This window comes from Anser anser (assembly GCF_964211835.1).
Source record: "Anser anser genome assembly, chromosome: 7".
NCBI lineage: Eukaryota > Metazoa > Chordata > Aves > Anseriformes > Anatidae > Anser > Anser anser.
Window position 1 is genome coordinate 27,747,909 of NC_139727.1, and position 19,744 is coordinate 27,767,652.

The 19,744-nt window shown below is 57.1% G+C and overlaps 1 protein-coding gene and 1 long non-coding RNA gene across 4 annotated transcripts; both read right to left on the reverse strand.

The window, feature by feature from the left end:
* Nucleotides 1–491: 491 nt before the first annotated feature.
* On the reverse strand, nt 492–7,715 carry LOC310902800. Of its 2 annotated transcripts, XR_014587024.1 has the most exons (5): nt 7,495–7,715; nt 6,417–6,497; nt 5,358–5,547; nt 3,537–4,819; nt 492–3,111 (listed from the first exon to the last, which is right to left on the reverse strand). It is a non-coding gene; the product is annotated as an uncharacterized lncRNA (long non-coding RNA). The 2 variants fall into 2 exon arrangements; XR_014587025.1 differs by having other exon boundaries at nt 3,537–5,547.
* A 1,795-nt stretch (nt 7,716–9,510) lies between these two features.
* Nucleotides 9,511–19,206, reverse strand: TLX1 (T cell leukemia homeobox 1). Of its 2 annotated transcripts, none has more exons than XM_083843696.1 (3): nt 16,363–19,206; nt 14,570–14,807; nt 9,511–11,059 (listed from the first exon to the last, which is right to left on the reverse strand). In XM_083843696.1, exons 1-3 carry the CDS (start codon nt 16,829–16,831, stop codon nt 10,837–10,839), a joined length of 930 nt encoding a protein of 309 aa, XP_083699822.1. In that variant the 5' UTR covers nt 16,832–19,206; the 3' UTR covers nt 9,511–10,836. The 2 variants fall into 2 exon arrangements, with proteins under 2 accessions (XP_083699822.1, XP_083699823.1); XM_083843697.1 differs by having other exon boundaries at nt 9,514–11,059; nt 14,570–14,771; nt 16,363–19,204.
* Nucleotides 19,207–19,744: the final 538 nt, after the last annotated feature.

The following is a 19,744-nucleotide window of genomic DNA, read 5'->3' on the forward strand; positions in this document are numbered from 1 at the left end:
TGACGAGGAAAGCAAGAACGTCCCAGCCAGCCGTGGGTGCTGGATGTGACCCAAACTCAGCAGATTCCCCAGGGTCTGGCAAAAATGAGCCAGTTTTGCATGCTCTGGGGTCTAGGGCACATCCTGAACATGAGTAAGGCTGGGTTTGGGGGTGTTTCATCCCAAAGGGCAACTCCAAATTGTCTGCATTTCTTCCCCCTCCCTTTTTTTTTTCTATTTCCACCGAAGTTTTCTTTCTTTCCCTAAGGAGATGCGAGCTGCATCCAGACTGCACCTCCCCATTTTCCTCCTCAAAATAATAATAGCCTCATTTGCTAAAGGCACTATTAGGGTATTAAGTGAAAATGAATTAAGTTTAATTCAATTGTTATTTTAGGAGCTTTGCCTCGTCAGGGTTTTGCAGAGCTTCATTCTTCCACTCGCTGGAGACCGGCTTTAACACGCCCCTGCTGAGTTGTTGCTGCAAGCCACAAACCCATCACGCTGGGAGTTTTACTTAATGCTAAGGGTTGGATTTTATTTTGCTTAATGTCAGAGTCTGCCTGCCACACTGCTGGGGGAGAGGAGGGAGCCAGAGACCGGTTAGCTCGAGTCCATCACGCTTGGCTTAGAAATGCAAGTGGCTGTCTGGCTGGCCATGGCTTAGGCAAAATTTGAGCACTCGTTTCCACCACGTCGCTGCCCCCCTGCTCCAGGGAGGCTTTACCACCTTCTGCATCGGGTCTCATCGCCAGCTCGGCCTGGATCTTCTCCCTCTGCAGCAGCATGGCCTTGGGGAGAGGGCTGCTGGGGGGAAATTCCTCCTGTGGAGAGCTGGGGGTGTTCCCCCTGGGCTCACAGTGGGGGCACAGACATTGAAGTTTGCTGATGGCTGCCAGCAGCAGAAATGCCAATAAAGCCCTCGGGGAGCACCAGGGTCTGCCCTGGTCAGGAGCCGTGCCTGTGCTGGGGATACATTAGCTCCACCAGGCCAAGAAGAAAATCTGAGAGGGGAGGAAAGAGGAGAAAAATTAGAGGCAGAGGGACGTGGATTTCCATGGGACACATGTCCATGCCTTTGCCATGTGGACAGGCAGGCTACTGGGTGCCCATAACCCTACAGGATTGGCTAGGGCATTTGGAGAAAATTCACACTGCTGCACAGGGCAGAGAAATGAAGGAGAAAGTGACCCAGCAGAGTGAGAAGAAGAGGGGCTCAGATCCCCCCTAAAGCCCATCAAAAGTCCATTTCAGATGAGGCATTGGCTCCCCATAGCTTGACGATTTGAGCCATGAGAGCCATCATGTCCATCCGGCATTCCCCCACCAGTTCCTACAGCAGAGGGAGAAGCAAGGACAAGACCCTAAAGATAAATGCCCACCCTCGGTGCTGGGACAGTTCAGGGCCGGGAGGAAGCAGCACTGGGAGCAGGGCTCTCTCAGCCCCTAACCTTGCTCAGAGCCGGTGCCTAGGATTTATGGAAGGAAAGCTTGGCAGTGACCTCTGCTCCGCTCCAGCTCTGAGCGTGGACTCGGATGGCATTACAGCGTGATGTACGGCCAACGGCTCTGCCGGGCAGTCTCTTGTGAGCGATGGCTTGCGATATTTCTGGAGTTTATACCTAGCTCTCCAGCTCGACGGGCTCTCTGGATATGATTTGTGCTGTATGTAGCTCTATAAATATTGAGCTCAGAGCATTATATATGGCGACAGCCCTACAGCACTCTGGGTGATATATCCCCGCGTTTGCGGTTGTAGGCGAATAATTTTAGTTTGAGTGGTGTGGCAATGAGAACAAGGAGGAAGTAAAATAAAAGGGTAATTCAAGACCAAGCGGACAGCAGGGAGCGTGCATGAGATTCAGCTTATCATTCAAAGCCAAGCCTTTCCCACCAAATCATTCAGGAAATTGATGGCCGGAGTCATTTCCCAAATTAGTTACCTTATCCCTGCGTGCTGCTGTCTGCAAAACAAAGAGATGGCACCGAACCCCCTGCTGTGGGCTTTTGAGGCAGAAGAGGGGAGGCACAGTATGAGGACAGGGGAGGAGCAGAGGACGGGGCTGTCAGGGGACACGGGCAGGGGACATGGGGTGAACTGGGCTGTTACCAGCAGCCTCTTGCCACCCGATCCCATGGGAAGATGCAGCAGCATCACTTCAACAGCTCCTCCAGGCAAGCAGCTCGCAGGCCACCATGTAGGCTTTGGGGACAAGGGCATGCTCCTGGATATTGCTTAACCCACCCCACATTGCTGCAGCCCAGGTGCCACTTCTCCCCCCACCAGCCCCACCGTGTTCCCTCCCTCCAGCCAGGAGATGAGCAAAGGGGGCTCGCATCCCAGCACCAGAGATTTCGGAGGGTCCTCGGGGCCATCCCCTGAGCAGGATGCAGGAACGGCCAAATGCCCATCTCCAGGGGAAAGCGGAGGACAGGTTTCATGCCGTGCCCAGCTCCCTGTGATGCTCTGAGGCACGCAGGTGCTGGTGTCCGTGCGGGGCTGGCCCAGGCTCACCCAGCCCAGCTCAGATCATGCAAGTGAATCATTTCAATCCCAGCGTCAGAGCCCAGCACTTCAACAGAAAGGGCATTTACATCCGTGGGTGCTGAGGGCATGGCCAGGTGAATCATCGCTGTCCCTTAGAGAGAAGTCCAAGGCAGAGCCTGTAATTAATCATTAATTGTGAAATAGGCGACTGAACAAGCACCCAAAGAATGTGATTACAAGGAGGAGAGGGAAAAGGACATGATGGACCGAGGCCAGCACGGTCTGCAACAACCACCAGTCTGTACCAATGTGTTTCCTGGTGCCTCATTCACAGGACCCACTCGAGCACCCACCCAGCACCACACAAGGACAGGGTCTGACCAGAGCACCTGGTGGTACAGGCAGCAGGAAAGAGCATTTAAAAGGAGCCGGAGTGGTTTGCTCTGGTTCTGCAGAGAGATGGAAGGTCAACGGAGAGTAACAGCTCTGCTCTGCAGCACTGTGTCAGGGCAGGGACTGCGGCTATTTGCGATGGCAGCTATTGCAGGCACAAAGGATGTACGAATTGATCCGATTCCTTCCTCCAGAAGAGATTTAAACTACATGGGAAAAAAAATACTTCCAGTGGAAAGTGCTTCTTTAACCTTGAAAAGACACAAAAGGCTCAGTGAGACAAAACAATCTGGGGCTAAAGTTGCAATATTTAACATGGGAGAAGTCTCGTGGGGCTGGGATGGAGCGACAGGTTCCCCATGCCTGCGCTGTTAATATTACCCTGAGCGTCTGCAGAAGCCACCTCTCAGCCAGCCCAACCTGGCTCCCTCTGCCTCTACATGCTCACCTGGTCCCTAAAACGGCCCTTTTCACCCCAAAATTGGGTAAGGGGCTTTGTGGGGCAATGCCAGCAGGGCTACCTGTGGGGTATGTGGTACCTGCAGGTCCTGCGAGCCCCAGCTACTCACATGCAATCACAGCAACCTGCTGTCTCCAAGACAGCTGAATTTGGCCAAAAGTGGGCCAGAGGAGACAAAAAATATTAGCTGAGGATGACAGACACACACAGACTCACCTCAAAAGCCTTGTTTTTCTGGAAACCAGGCTGAAAAGAGGAAACAAAGAAGAGAAACTTCACAGCTGGTAGAGCATCCAGAGGATGTTGTTCCCAAATTTCATCACTTCGTTTTAGATCACATTTTGGCCTCTGCCCTCTGGGCACCATTTCACTACTAAATGCACCGTGGAATAAATACCAAGCGATGGCGGAGCACAAATAATCCCTTCTCAGAGAGAATTACTCTTCTGGCGAATTCTGGGGAATAAATGCGGCTTTAAAAAGCAATAACTGGTTAAACAGATACTCGCACACAAGCAGACCCCATTAAAGTCATTTGATACGAGCCAGGGAAAACCACCTCTAAATCACATAATTATTTTAACAGACGAAGGCGCATTTGTTTAAACCAGTCCGAATCACCTTTGGGGAGGGAGGAGAGAGGGCTCGCGTCTGCACCATTAAATGCTTTGATTCCTTGCAGCTCAAGCCCAGGCTCCTATTTTAATAGCACTGAAAGTGTAAATAGGTGATAATAAAACACAGGTGATTTCCTCCAGCCTTATTGACTTCCTGCGCCACAAATAAAAATAAAAAAAATAAATAAAAATAGTAATAATAGAAAAGAAACTCGTCCGTTCCTTGTTTGTCTCTCGGGTTTATATTTTTCCCTCCTGGAAGGAAGGAGCTGCTGGGTGCAGTGCCCCCCAAGCAGCAGCAGCCGAGCTCCCTGCAGCCCCTAGGGGGAGCCCGGTCCCCGCGTTTGGCTGCGGGAGGCTTTTTGGGGGGGGGGGGGCTGCCGGGGACCGCGTCCTGCGTGGCCGACCCACGCGTGGGGGCCCCACAGCCGGCTGGGGGAAATCATGGGAGCTCTCTCAGAGCGGCCTGAGGTCCCCTGGCTGCCGTTCAGGAGCCACCCACAGGTCCTTAAAATATAGGGGAATGGTGGGGGGCTCGCTGGGATTAAATAGGGGGGCACAAGGGAGGAAGGATGCTGGGCTCGGAGCTGTGCAAGGCAGCACCTGCAGCACCGCCAGGTGATACCCCCCCATCCCTGCCACCCCACCACTTGTAGGGGGGGGTGTCTCTGCTCCCCCCATCCCACCAGGGCCCATTTGGGTACTTTTAGGGATTTCTCTGGAAGGGGAGCAAGGGCTGGAGCCAGGACTTACCTCCTGTGGTGCTGCTGGCTGGTGGCGAGGGGAGAGGAGCTGCCTGCCTGGTGCAGGAGAGGTTCAGCAACACGGCACCCTCGTTTTTGGCAGTGTCTCCAGCCGTGCGAGCTCTCAGGGTTCACTTTCCTGCGGATAAGGTTGCAGGTGTGGCTCTGCCTCTCTGGCTTTCCCCTGCTGTGCTCGTGGCGTGCATAGCGGAGCTTGGCACGGCGCACAGCACAGCTCCGCTCTGGGGGATGTGTGTCCTGCGGTCCCCAGGGGCTTGGGCTGGGTGGGACAGCCATGGGTCCACAGAGACGTCCTGGGGAGCATGTCGTGCCCTGCACGTCACCTCCTGCCTCGGGACAGGGGGGTCTCAGCCACAGCCAGGTTCAGACCCACCGTGACAGCTTATAAGGCTTCAACATTTGCTTTCGCTTCATCCTGAAACGCAAGCTGGGGCTCTGCAGGCGTCTCCACGAGGATGGGAGGCAGTGGGGAGCCCCCTCACCTGGGTGGGCTCACGTCCCCGGGCCGGGGATGCCGTGCAGAGGCCTGGCCACAGCTCGGGGCACAGGAGATCACTCACTCACAGCGACCCTGAGCGCGATTCACACCCAGCAGACCTGAGCGCCCAGACGCGGCCTTGCACCCGCTGACCATCGGCATCACAAACCAACTTTACCTGAAATCCTGCAGAGGAAGAGTTGGGGCAGCCCTAGGGCCGCACATCAGCTGCAGGCTGGGGTCAGCAGGCATCAACAGCCCAGCAACGCCATTGCCTGAGAACTGCCTCTCGCTGGCAGTGAAAGTCCCCGGGAAATGGAGCTGCTCTCCGTGTTTTCCTCTATCCCGCTCCTTGCGCTGCTTTCCAACTGAAGTTAAAAAAAGTAGATATTGATTGATTTTTTGTAATCACTAGTTTGTTATTTTTAGGCTACTGCTGTCTAAGAGACAGACAGCTAACCGCAGCTTCCCCGTGACGAGCGCGCTCACATTCTTTGGAGAAAAGGAGAAAATCAGTTTTCTCAAGCCTCTCTTGTTCCTGCTCAAAAATCTAGCTCGGGGACACCCCATCTCACTCTCAGCAGTTTATTTTTGCTCCAAAAGCACAAACTCCCAGCCCCGACAGAGAGATCTCTTCCTCTCGGCATGAAGCCCCACCGAGCCCAGGGCCCGTGGGTTCGGATAGAAATTCAGCTGGTGCCCCCCACCTTCCCTCAGTTACCGCAGCCAGAAATCAGTTTTCAGAGTGGGAAAATCTAGATTTTTTTGTGCCTTTGGAAAAAAAAAAATCTCTTTGAATACAGTTTTGAGTTGGAGTTAAATAAATCTATAGGCTGCATGTAAAACTACCAACGTAAGAAAATGTTTCTGAGCAATGGACGTGAGCAGGGGCAAAGAAACTACGTCCTAATCTTGGGTGAGCACTGATATATCAAACTGAAAATTTCCTAACATAACTAAGGCCAAAAATAACAAACAATAATAGCAGTAGTAATAATAGTAATAAAATCAAAGTCCCAGCTAGTTTCACGAACAAAAGGTATGCAGAAATGGCGGCAATCTGGAAGATCCGACTCCAGCAGAAGCTTGTTGTGATAATCTATTGCTTTATGTACTTTTTTCTTTGCTTACTATCCACTAAAAACATTTTCAAAAAAATCTAGTTTTCATCCACAAATTGAGATCCTTTCATTTCTAAAATCTCAAACTGGAATATTCAGATCATTTCAAACCTTACTTCACAAGAGGTTTCTCAAACGGGCGCCGGTGGAAGCTCGTCGTCGCACAAAGAAATCGGCGTCACTCCACCGGCATTTTTCTGGCAGAAAGCAAAAAAAGATTAATTTAAGGAGTTCCAGCTGTCCCAGCGCACCAGACGGGGTTGGCTTTTTCGTGTAACCCAAACAGCGTTCCACAAAACAGTTCTGGGTTTTGCCAGTGAACTTGATTTCCCTACCGGACCTGGCACCCAAGCCGTGAGCTCCCGTGGCCGTCCCGCTGAGCCCCGAGCGCTGATTTTGAGCCCCACGGGGGGCAGGTTAATTACGAGCACATCCGAACGATAGCAGAAGAGGCAGCAAGATCCAGCTGCTGACGAGGGGTGTTACAAAAATACCTATCAACAGTCCCAGCGAGGTCAGGAAAACGATCTCATACATAGCTGCTGGCGGGAGCAGAGCTTCTCTTTACTATTAATCGCGGCAAGTTGTATCAGAGATTACGCACACTCGCCTGCTCTTCCTGCCACAGCTGCCAGATACAGGTGACCCTCACAGATGTTACCAGACAGCATTAGGCCGACAAGAAACACCCCACAGACAGGACAGAGCAGCCCAAGGGAGGCTGCACGCAGCATGCCTACGGAGGTGCTGGCACGGGGGCACGCTCACCACCACGTGCCTCAGGGCACAGCCCTGGACAAAGCCCCCCCCCGGCCCTGCCCAGGGCCCATTCCTGGCAGAGATGGGACAGCCGATCCTCGTTTGGATGACTCGCCTGCTTAGCTAATTGGCTCGATGGGGGCCAGACCTCTCCTCCCTCATGCCCACGGAGCTGGGACCAAGCCCAGACAACCGCAGCACGTCCAGCTGGGCTTCGTCTCCTCCAGCTCCGCACAGATGTTCGATATTCTTCTTGCTCCTGCACAGCTAGCATTCCCCCCCATCCCCAAATCTTGCCTTCGGAAGCTCAGCACCTCCACAGCCGAGCCAACACAACCCATTGCTCTCGGTCATCCGCGGCCACCCGGCGATGCCTCCGGGTGCTCGCGTGCACGTTGCACCCCAGCTTTCCCCTCCAACAAAAGTTGTCCCTACCTGGCTTTGCACCTCCTCGAGACAGGCAGGCGAACGCTGGAAAATCCTCTTGCACCACCTCAGGTTTCACATTTGGGCTTTGCTACGTTTTGCGATAAGCGGAAGTGGGAAATGCCTTTCAATGCTTCGCAGTGCATTTGTGGTCCTGTTCCCAACCACGCACAATGCGAGAAATGAAATCAGCCTTCAGTGTGGTATGGATGGCCCCAGGATATGTCTGAGGCGGTGTCAGTCTACAAAACGTATAATTATATGTCACCGTTTCATGTCATTGCTTATTGATTTAATTTCATCATATTTCAGGCAACTTTTATTGTCTGGGTACAGTTCATCATGTTAATAACTGGAAGCATGTATGCAGATAGCAAAAAACCCTCCTGCAACTAAACCAATTCTAGAAACGAATCCAGGAGAAATATTTTAACAGAAACCCCTTCCAGCAGCAATTGTTCCAAGAACAAGAAAGACCGGACGAGAATTTTTCTGGTTCCAACACTACATATATTGTGATTTCATATCGAGATTTCTTTTTTTCTTTCTTGGTCTTTTTTTTTTTAAACAGGAAAGATTGATAAGAAAAGGAGGAAGTCAACATTTTCTAGAACAAGGTGTAGCTAAAGATTGCATTTAAATGCATGCCCTCGAGTGTGCGTTACCATACTTCGCTGGGAAACATTTTGGAATATGAAATGAGTAATGTGGATATTATAAAATGGTTGTCTCGGAATTAAATTTTAAGATATTGATGTGTCATAATAATAAAATAGAAAACACTTTTAATATCAACGGTGAGCACCGTGATCCCTTCTTTATTTATTTTGTGGTTGGTGGTTTTTTTCCTGCACAGAAACCTTGGAAAGGAAAACGAGCAGAGCCATGCGCTGTGAGCCATCCCAGACCTGCACACAGCGATACCTCCTGAAGGATTAAGCACTAAGCACAGCATTTTCTTTGCAGCCAAAGTTGGGCACATATTAAATAAATAGCTTAATCGGCTCTTAAAAATCTGTCTGTGGTATGAAACAGGATTCAAACAAAAGACTTCTGTCAAATTTATCTTGGAAAAAAAAAAGCTATATTATTTATCTTTTTTTTTTTTTTTGTAAGCAGGTATCTTTGTAAAGATATCCCCAGAAATTTGTCCTCTGCGTATTTTACTTATTTTCCCGTGCTTTCTCTTTTTTTGTTTGTTTGTTTTTCCATTTTTTGGCTTCTTGTCTCCACCTCTGCAGATGTTTCTCTGCATTCACTTGCGTGTTGGACTGGTGGATGGGAAGGAAAATCCTGAAGCACCATAAATTTGGAACGCAACTCCACAAGAATTGATTTTGAATAAAAATAAAAATAAAAAATAGCTTATACCTACACTCACCTGACAAGCTCCAGAGGTGCCTGCCCCAAGGACCGAGTTTGGGTCCAGCAGCAGCAGCTGGGGCTGTTTTATCAGGCACCCCACAAGACCAAGAGCTGGGGGCCGGCCGGGTTTGCAGCCCCCTCCTCGCACATCCTCTGCCCGGCAGCTCCCAGCGCTGAAGGAAATGCCAGGCTGAAGGCAAAGCCACGTCCCTGGCCGCGAGCCTGGGAGCATCCCCCGAGGAAACCACGGAGAATTTTCCCCCCAGTGGGGTTTTCCTCTGCCTGGCCAGGGACAGTGCCCTAGAATAAAGCTGAGCACAGATAGAAAAGAGTCCCGAAAATAATCCCCTGCCAGGCTATATCTAAAATGTTGGAGATTCCTTTATCCTCAGCCCCACTTCTGCACAAAATCCCGGACACCAACACCGAGGCGAGTGCCGCGCGTCCCGCTCAGGGAATTTCCCCATGCATGCAGGAGGCGAAGCCCCTGCGCACCCAGGGCTGCGATCAAAGCAGGTGAGGCTTGGAGCCCAAAAACAGCTACAGGACGAGGGATTAAAATACACCCAGTTATCGCCAGAGCTTCCGGAGCCGAGTGGACTCGACCAAAGTCAGAAGGAAATGCTAATGCTATTTTCATCTTAAACAAATAGAGGAGGCTCCAGCGCTCGCTCCGATCTGCTGTCTCCTCTCGGGGAGCTAATAGGCAGGGAAGAGCAAGGCATGAAATGATTTATTCAGTACCCTGGAGAATTTTTTTTTTTATTTTCCTTTTCGTTTCCACATAAATTACACAAGCACTTTATAAAATGAATACACGTAAGACACCGTAGAAGTGCATAACTTAAAAAACAAACAAACAAACAAATGAATGCCTTTTAAAATCTCGCTGAAAATAGGTTTTCTGATTGCTTGTTTGTGCTAGCTGTTTAAATTGGCAGTGCTGTTTTAGATTATAAGTAACCAAAAAATATATACTGTATATATATATATCTATATATTCCTGGCCTTTGCTATAGGAAGTGCTTTGTTTAATTGTGTCTCATTCCCTCAGTTAAAGAAACAACGAAGTTGGGAGTGAAATCGAATCGATTTTTGCCCTCACGAACTGCCTCATCAAGGAAAACAGGGAAAACGAAACACCGGACAGCATTTTGCAAATGATATGGAAATAAACCCATCGAAAGAAACCGCGTTACCCCTGCCAACTGCCACCGAGGTCTTCTCGTTATTAAAACGTAGGCTGATCGGCGCCGAGTCCGTGGCAGCCGGGGACAGTTTGGGCTCTTCCTGCGATTGAGCTATCACATTTACCGTCCTCAGGAGTCTGTCAGTTCCTTGGCTTATTCCCCCCTCGCATGAAAAAATTAATGAAAAAGGGGAGGAGACACGGCTAGGTGAGATCCGAAGGGTTCGCATCTGTCGCCAGCAGAAATTGCTGCTGGGAGGAGAAAAAATATAAAATAAAATAAAAAAGCCGGGTTGTTTCCTCCATTTGTTGCATCCTAACACGTCTCCAGCGCGAACGGCCCGGCACAACGCCTGGCTGCAGGAACACGCTTCCCAGGGAGCCTCGTCCTTTTGTCTCAATCAGTCCGAAGTGTGTCTTTGTGTATATATATATATGGGCTTTATATATATATATACATAGGGACCTATAGGGGTGCCCCAAGCCCTGCAGAACCCAGAGGAAGTTTCCCCCAGCCGGGCGCTCGCCCGCAGCCACATCTGTCAGGGCTCGGCTTTTGTCTGGCGGCGCGTCAGGAAGTTCGTGGTCGGCACCGGAGACTTTGGGAAGAACAAAAGGGTTGGGGGGAGGCGAGACGCCGCTGCTCCGTCAGCCCCACAGGCGGGGAGAGTTTTTGGGGTGGATTTCCCTTCCCGTCGGTCCTCGCCGTTTGCTCCGTGGGAAGCACGTGTGGCCGGTGACACCGGTGACAAAAGGGGGACGCCGAAGGTGCGCGTGGCACCGGTGGGTGCCGAGCCTTACTCGCAGGCGGAGGCGACGGTGGTGACGCTGGTGATCTTGGTGGAGTCGTCGGACCAGGGCTGGAGGTTCTGCAGGGCGAAGAGAGAGGAGTTGTGGACGCAGATGGGGTCGGCTTGGATGGGCTGGTTGATGGTTTTTTGGAAGGCCTCCTGCTGCAGCTGCATGAGGATGCGGTTCGCTTGCTGCCGCTCGGCCTCCCGCTCCTCCGCCGTCTGCCTCCTAGGAGAGAGGCAGCCATCAGGGGGGCCGGGGGGAGGGAAAAGTGGGGGGTCAGGGCTGGGGACACGGCCACAAGCTGGTCCCACGGCCCCTGCACATACCGCTGGTGTCCCCCATGCACTGGGGGTTGATGCCGTCTTGGTGGCCCTAAGGAAAACTACTCCCGTCTCAGCAAGCAAAGGCACCAAGCCCAGGGTCACAGCCCCTGCTCCCCTCCTTTTTCTGCCCAAAATACCCAAAAGGGTCAAGATGGGGCTGCAAAGGTTGCAATTCCCTGCAACGCAGCAGCCGGGCAGGGTGCCCCGGAGAGAACCACGGGGCAGGGAGCGGGGCCACGGGGATGGGGTCGGGCAAGACGTGGCCAAGTGGCAGTGCCAGGTGGCCGGAGGCAGGTAGCATCGCCCCGGGGCCGTGCCAGCCCCTTCCCCGTGCCCCAAGCAGCCCTCCCCTCTGCTGGACCCCGGCCAGCTGTCGGGAGATGAAGGCAACGAGACACCCATGGCGGGCAGGGCAAAACTCACACACGGTGCGAGCGGTAAAATGCAGGCTAAATGCTTAAAAAACACATTTTCAGCCGCGAGAACAATCAAAGGGCCAGAATACGCTGTCTGGGCAGGGTGGAGGAGGAAATTTTTGAGAACAGGTTGGACACGCGTCTGTCTGGAATGACAGAGGCAGAGCCCAACCTGCCGGGGGGGGATTAGGGGCCGGCGGAGGTCCCAGCCACCTCCGCCAGGGTCCAATCCCCGGGTTGTCTGGGAGGAGGGGATGGGAGAGGAATGGCCTGAATGTGCTTAAATCTACAACGAAAATCCCACCTCCCCTCTCCTCGACGGCAGGTCGGCCTGGAGGCTGCAGCCTGCGGCCACCTCGGCTCTTAACGGGAGCATCCCTGGCACCCCGAGCAGCCCTCCCTCACCCCCAGCCCACGCTCTCCCGGCAGTTTCAGCGGATCAGTGATGGGGGAAAAGGCAGCTTTTTAATTTAGCAGCTCGTGGGGGACGCGAGACACCTCGTCTTCTTTCTCCACGGGGATTTTTCGCAGCAGCTCCGTGCGACACGCGGGAGCAGGGCTGGCGTCCCGGCGAGGCCTGCGTGGGGCCGGGGCTGCAGACGCCAGGCGTGAGCTGGGAGCAGGCAGCTCAGGGCTCGGTCCCTGCTCTAATCACGGTGTCAGCATCTCACCGCGTCAGACATCCCGGGGAGAGGGGGCTCGCAGCAGCGGCTCGGTCCCTGCCGCCATGAATATTTAATGGCTCCCCGCACAATGAAGAGATGCTCCCGGGAGGAGGGAGGGGGAGAGCCCCACGTCCAGGGGGCTGCCAGCACCTGGCCAGGGTGCTCGTGCTTTTTGCCTCAGGCTGGGGTTTGCAGTTCGAATCTGCTCGGTCAGAGGGAGGAACTATAAACCTCGACGCCCGGGTCTCAAGCGAGCCCCCAAATCTGGGGGGGGGGGGGGATCACGCAGCCACCTCAATCCCGTGGATGCACCCAGCAAAGGGGCTCCAGGCAGAAGCATGACTGTCCCCCCAGCCCGCGTTTGTTTAAGCACTTAAATCCTTCAAAAGGCTTAAAGCAACTCTCTTTTATTAAATATTCCTGGCTGCCCGCGCCCCCTGCTCGCTCCTGCCAGCACCCAGAGCTCACCCAGCCCTGGGGGGCTGCGTGGGGCACGCTGCTGGCCGGGGCACCCACGTCCTCTGCTGCAACACCCGATGTCCACAGACACAACCGAGCAGAGCTTACACGCCTCTGTCCCTGCGGGCCGGTGGGGATTCTCCCATGTCTACTACTACGGCTGAGGTCAGGCTGCAGACTTTCCCTTAGACAGAACCAGTCATTTATTTCTCCTCACCCAGCTATTTTTTTTTTTGTGTCAAGCACACGAATAGGTTTGTATCCTCTGCTCCCCTGCCAAAGGGGGCTGAACTTAGCCAACAGACGCAAGGAGTATTGACAGACAGAAGGAGAGGCAGCCAAGCCGCATTTGCCTCACTTCCTTAGGAAACCAGGTTAGAAGACACGGCTGACCCTGTTGTGCAGGCCGCGGCAGGATTGTTCCTCCTCCTCCAGGACTTTGCTCCTGGCTAACAGAAATCCCTCCAGCCCGAGACTTCCTGGCTCTCGGGGAGCTCCGTGGGCTCTTTAGGGAAGGACCCGCTGCTGGGGGGGGGCTCACCCACACCCTTGGTTTCAGTTTCCTCGGCCTCTGTTCCTCAACCGACCCCCGGCTATCGCTGCCCCACGCAGCCCCTGGGGAAGCCCGTTTCCCCCCACATTGGAGAAATTGTAGGGACGGCCAGGATTGAAGCCTGAACTTGCAAAATACCCAGGCTCGGCTTGGATTTCCCTCCGAGAGATCCAACTCGCTGTGCACAGAGCATCCGGCTGGGAAAGGGGGGGCACGGCCACGCTGTTGGGCCCCCTTTCCCCACCTGGAACCCCCCTGCTTTGGCTGTGCGCACCCCACCCCGGCAGCTCGTGCAGAGGAAAAGCAAAAGATGCCTCCCAAGCACCGCCTGCCTGCGTCCCAGCACCCAGCACAACAGCACCCCGCGATCCGCCGGGGAGCTGCTGCCCCTGCCCAGCCTTGCAGCCTGCCTGTCCCCAGCCTGGGGCAGGACAAGGGATGCTCCCGGTGCCGGGTGCCTCTCCGGGGACACCCCGGGGGGAGCTGCAACGTGGGACAGAGCCTGGGAGCCTCCGCCAGAGCCCGGCCTCCTCCTCCTCTCCTGCCCGTGTTTACTGCCACGTCCAGGAGGAAAAAAAAAGCACTTTCGCAAAGAGGTGCAGAAAGCCCTGCGGGGGTCAAAATTTGAGCTTTACACAACTTTTTTACAATATCCTGGTAACCTGAGGTGCAGGATCCGGCCCAGGCCGGCTCTGCCCCGGTCCCCTCCAGCACAGGAGGGTCCCAGAGGGTCCCAGTGCAGCCGCATACCTGCCATGCAGCTGCAGCCACCGCTCCCCGACAGCCCTCCCGGGGGCTCCCCGCCAGGCCAGGATCCCACAGACAGCACCCCCCGGGGACACTGTGTGTCCCCTCCGCAGTGCACACACCCAGTGCACACACACAGCGCGCCTGCCGCCCACACAAGCTCCCATGTGCATGCACACACTTCTGTACACGCACACCCGCTTGCACGCACACCCTGTGCTCACGCTGAGCGCACACACTCCGAATGCACACCGCGTTCAGCGTGCACACACCCGGCTCGCACACGCACCCACATGCACGGTCACACAGAGGCACACGCGCACACCCTGCACATGTGCACACCCGCGGACGCATGGCCTGCACACAAACACGTTCACAAAACGTGCAGCCACCCACACGTGCCCTGCTTGCACGCACACAAACGGCTGCACTCACACATTGCACACACCAAGCACGCATCCGTACCCACGGGCACTGCTTGCACACACGCGGCCATGCACGCGCAGGGGGATTCCCACGCCCGTACGCGCATGTGGCCCCCGCCGGGCACGTCCAGGCCCCCAGCCCCTCACCTCCACTTGGTGCGCCGGTTCTGGAACCAGGTCTTCACCTGCGCGTCCGTCATCTTGAGGGCCTTGGCCAGGGCAGCGCGCTCGGCCGAGGCCAGGTACTTCTGGCGGTGGAAGCGCTTCTCCAGCTCGCAGATCTGCAGGCGGGTGAAGGACGTGCGCGGCTTCTTCTTCTTGGGGGGCGTGCGGTTCTGGTAGGGGTGACCTATACGGCGTGTTACAGTGAAGGGTGAGAGGGCCACTGGGGGGGACACGGGAGGGGGGGGATGAGAGGCAAAGAAGCAAGCAGCGACACATCAGCAGAGGGGATCCGGCTCCCGGGCGCTGGGCTGGGGGGGTTGGGGACCCCCCCCGCTGCACGGGCCGCGGTCCCGGTACCGAGCACCGCCCGTGCCGCCATCCCGGGCCTTCCCCGGGGCTGGAGCTGGGCTGCGGGCACCCACCGGGCACGGCGGGGGGAGCGACTCCTTGCTCGGCTTTGTCCCGGGAAAAAGGGTCGGGGCTTGAGGAGGGGGGGGGGGGACGGGACAAACCCGCAGCCCTAAAGCGTGCAGAAATCCGAAAAACCCCAAGCAAAAAGGAAGGGCGGGGGGGGGAGGCTTTGGGAAAGAAACGAAAAAGCAGGGACCAAGAGGGGCAGAGCGGGGGGGGCTTGGAGGGGAGGGGGGCACGGAGCAGCGGGGTCCGGCCCGGTCCCTCCCGGCCCCCCGGTTCCGCGCCCCGTGTGAACAGGAACCGGGGGAAATTCGTTTCGGAGCGGCGGTCGCCGCCGCCGCCCTCGGCCTGATCGTTTCGTAGCCGGGAAATAACTTCCCGGGCTGGAACCGGGACTCGCGTTTCGTTTTGGTTTGCTTTTCTTTTTCTCCCACGAAAAAAATAAAATAAAATAAAAATAATAATTATAATAACAATTCGGTAAAACCCGCGGTGGTTGCGAGCGCCGCCGGGCCGGGAAGGGCTGTAGGAAAATAAAGCCGGCGGCTCCCGGGGACAATGTCCGTCTGTCCGTCCCCGGCGGAGCCAAGTAGGAACGGATCGAAATGAAACGGGAACTTGCAAAAACGCGGCCCGGGTCGGTCCCGAGATAAAGGACCCGGGCCGGGCGCGGCGGGAGCGGGGAACGCGCGCTCCCCGTTACGATTTCGTTGCTTTGCTTTTTATTTTTTTTTTTTTCTCTCCGTTTTCGTTAGGGGAGCTTCGGCTTTGTTAGCACCGAAAGCCGAGCGCGGGTCCACCTGGAAAAGGCGGCGGCTTCGGAAAGCGGCTCCGAGCCGAGCCCGGCTCGGTTTGGGGTTGCCAAAAACCCCGCTGTGGTTGGTTGGGGACAAGGCAGAGCCGCGGCGGGACATGGGGACACTCGGGACAGACCGACACGGGGCGGCCTGCCCGGGCGGGCCAAGGCCGGGGCCACTGGGCTCCTCCCGTGCCGGGCCGGGCCGGGCCGGGCCTCCTCCGCAGCCCCAGCGGTTATTTTTAGGGGAAACTCGCTGCGCCCGGGTGGTGGGGATGCGGGGAGCGGGTGGCCGTACCCGGGGTTTGCGGAGTTTTCCGCCTTTCCCGAGAAATTGAAAAAAAAAATTATAATTATAAAATAATAATAACAAGGTATTTCGGGGTGCCTGAACGCGCCCGATTTTCCACCCCTTCTTGCTCCTGGCCTGCTCCGGGACCCGCCGTCCCACGGCGGTGCGGGGCGCGCTCCCCGCCCGGGAACGGCTCCGGTTTTCCCCGCTGAGCACCGGCGATTTGGGGAACGGGAGCAGGGAGGAGAGGGGGTTCCCGGTGGCCCGACTCACCTGTGAACCTGTCTTTTGTGTACCGCCTGTTGCTCTCCATCCAGGGGAAGGTGAGCCCGGTGAGGCTGTTGACGCCGTTCACCGGCGGCACGGCGGCGGAGAGGGGCTGGTGCACGCCGCCGGTAACGGGCCGGTGGGCCGGGACGCGGATCACCCCCCCGGCCGAGCTCAAGGTGTTGCCGTTCATGCTCACCGCCATGTTCACGTTATAGGAGCCGGGCAGGGCTCCCATGCTGCACGAGGTGCCGGTGTAAGCGCCGGCCGAGCCGCCGCCGGTCCCGTAGCCGCCGGTGACCGTGTTGTAGGCGCTGCCCACGATGCAGCCCAGGCCGTAATCCGCCGAGTCCTGCAGCCGCGGGTGCGACACCATGCAGCTGCCCGGCTCCGACGTGTTGAGGATCTGGTCGATGCCGAAGCTGATGGGCTCGGCTTGCCCTTGGTGCAGGTGGTGAGCCCCTAAGTGCTCCATGCCGGCCCCCCCGCAGCCCGGCCGCGCTCCCGTCCCGCTTGCGGGGCCGCGCACAGCCCCCCACCCCCCCCACCCCCGGGGCCCCGCGGCACGACCCCCGGCACGGGCACGGCAGCCCGGCCCCGCACCGCCCGGGCACGGCCGCCGTGGGCTCAGCACCGGGCTCGGCTCCGCACCCACGGCACCGACCCGCGGCGGAGCCACGCGTGACCGAGGCGCGCTCACGCCTTACGCTCTCAAGCCCATCGCGCCGCAGCCGCGCGCCCCGGGACACCGCGACAGAGCCACCACGCGCGACACAGCCATGCGAGGTCGCGACACGCGTGCTGCGCACCCCCGCGCCGCTCCCGGCCGGCTCGCTCAGCCCCGAGCCACGATCGCGGCGAGCTCAGCGGGGCCCCCAGCCCCACAACGACCCCGACCCCAAAACCCCCCCGGCCCCGCAACCTCCCCCCAGCCGCAGCGGACCTCCCCAAGACCACCGCCACCACCCCGAGCCGGGGCCACCGCGGGCACCCGCCGGGACGCGGGCACCCGCCGGGACGCGGCCACCCGACGGCGCGCCCGGCCGGCCCGGGTCCCTTCGCCCCTCGGCGGCGGTGCTGAGCCGGAGCCCCGCGGTGCGGAGCGGAGCGCTGCGGAGTGCGAGTGCGAGCGCCCCGCCGTCCTGTTTGCCCATCAATCACGCTACCCCAGGCCTGCTGCTCCCAGGCCCTCACTCTCCATTGGCTGGATGCTGAAAGGAGCCGAGTGAATGACAGCGGAGAGGAGCACACGAGAAAAGGAGTTGCTTCTTCCCCGGCACCCCCCCGCCTCGGAAAATAAAAAAAAAAAGAAATAAATAAATTAAAAAAAAAATCAGCCGCCCGGCTCGGCTTTAGGAAGGCAGGGCGGCTGCGCCGGGTGTGCGCAGGGCAGGGCCGGGATTTTGGGGTGGGCAAGGGAGAGGCGAGCAGCCAGTGTCCCCGCTGTCCCCAAGCTGCTGGCACCGGTGGGACCCGCTCCGGGGGCAGGAGGGGGGCATTTGGTCCCCGAGCTGGCGGTGGACGGGCCCAGCCAAGGGGAAGCGAGCAGCAGCTTCAGCGCAGGGCCTTGGCTCGCCCCCGCCGTGCCCCGGTTCCCCAGATGGGTTTTGTCAAGTTCAACAGGCTGCGCCTCTCAAAAGGCTGAGGAGGGGGGGGGGGGGGTGCCCCCAGCTCCAGACCCACGAGTGGAGGCATGGGGCCGGGCTGGAGGGCACCCACGGGTGCCCAGGCCTGGAGGGAGTTGCTCTGTGGAGGGAGGCACGGGCAAAACTCCTACCCAGAGAACTGCCATGGGGTTCACTTTGGGGCTCATCGTCCCAGGGAGCAGGCTGGCCATGCTGCTCCCTGCTGTGGCCTGCCCGTGGGGAAATGAGTATTTTTGTTTAAGGAAAAAAAAATAAAAATGTAGAATTAAAAAGTGAAAGCTGCTGCTGGAATTTTCCTGCAAACTTGTTTTTGACTTGGTTCTCAGTGCACCCGCTCTGCGCAGCTGATCCCCGCTCTCTGTGTCTTCAGTGTGCTGGGGGCATAGTGCCCACGAGGACTGGGTGGACACCTCCCACATGATACAAACACAACGGCACCCAAACTCCATCATATTCTCCTGCTGTGCTCTCCCATTCACCTCCTCGCTCACTAGCATGGGTGTCTGCCCGTGTGCATCCTCATGAACACCCCCCTTCCATCTCCCCAAGGTGCTCACGACCCCCTCGCACGCTCACCAGCACCCATACCTACACCACCTCTTGCACACACACCTGCATCCATGCACACTCGTTCCCCCAAACACCCCACTCTCAGACACGCAGCCCTGCCGTGACACCCCCAGACCCCCACTGGGGACTCTCCCACCACTGTGACCCTACAGCAGGGACACCACAGAGGCAGCAGCAGCTCTCGGCCGCCCCGCAGCCCCATGCCCAGCCCGGTGCCCGGTGCCCAGCCAGCCGGTCCCCCCCCTCCTGCCGGGGTCAGGTTTCCCCCCTCCCCGTACCTGCCTCAGTTCTTGACTTCTGAACTCTTCAGGGAACTCGCTGGCGCCAGCTCCATCAACCAAAGTCCTTGTGGTTAGGAGGAGCTGGGAGGGGAGGGAGGGAGCAAGGTCCAGGGGGCTGCCCCCAGGCAGGGGGCTTTCTTGTCCCCCCCTCAGGCCGCAGCTGCCTTCGTCCTTCTCCAGAGATCAGCCTGGGCCTCTTCTCCAGCCCCTTCCTGTGCAAGGGAAGTGGAGCAGAGCCTGCTTGCCAGCCCCAAGCCAGGACACGGGGTCCCTGCTAGTGAACCCTGACATCCAGGGGGACCCAGCTCTGCTGGCAGGCCCCGGGGGATGCCCCCTCTCCATCAAATAATGCAACCATCTCATGCTGCTCGTGTGTCCCAAAAGCCCCCATCGATGCTGGGCAAAGCCTCTGGGCGTCCCTGCGCGATCACCCAGCCTGAGCAGATGCTGGGCGCCCTGGGGACTGGCCCTGAGAAATCACAAGGTCAGCACCAGTGAGGCAGGCTGGCTGCTGAGTGCCACAACCCCCAGCTTCTGGGCCTGAAGTCAGGGATTTGGGGTGATAAAACCTGCCAGGAGAGAGACCAGGGTAAGGCAGGACTCGCTCTGCTGTGCGCCCAGCGAGGACAAACGAGTCAGACAGGCAGAGCTGGGTCCCGGCTGGGAGCTGAGACCCCTGGAAGTCAATGGGAATTATGAACGGGTTATAGGATGATGCACAGCCCTGGGATTTAATTCCTGCACTAGCCACAGACCTCATCTGCAGCCTTGGGAAAGCCACACGGCTCCTGGCGTTTGGAAGTTTGGGCACTGCTCATCTCAGCCCCGGGGCAACAACCGGTTCAGATGCTCCAGCTCAAATTGTTCCTGGCCTCAGTTTCCCCATGGGCT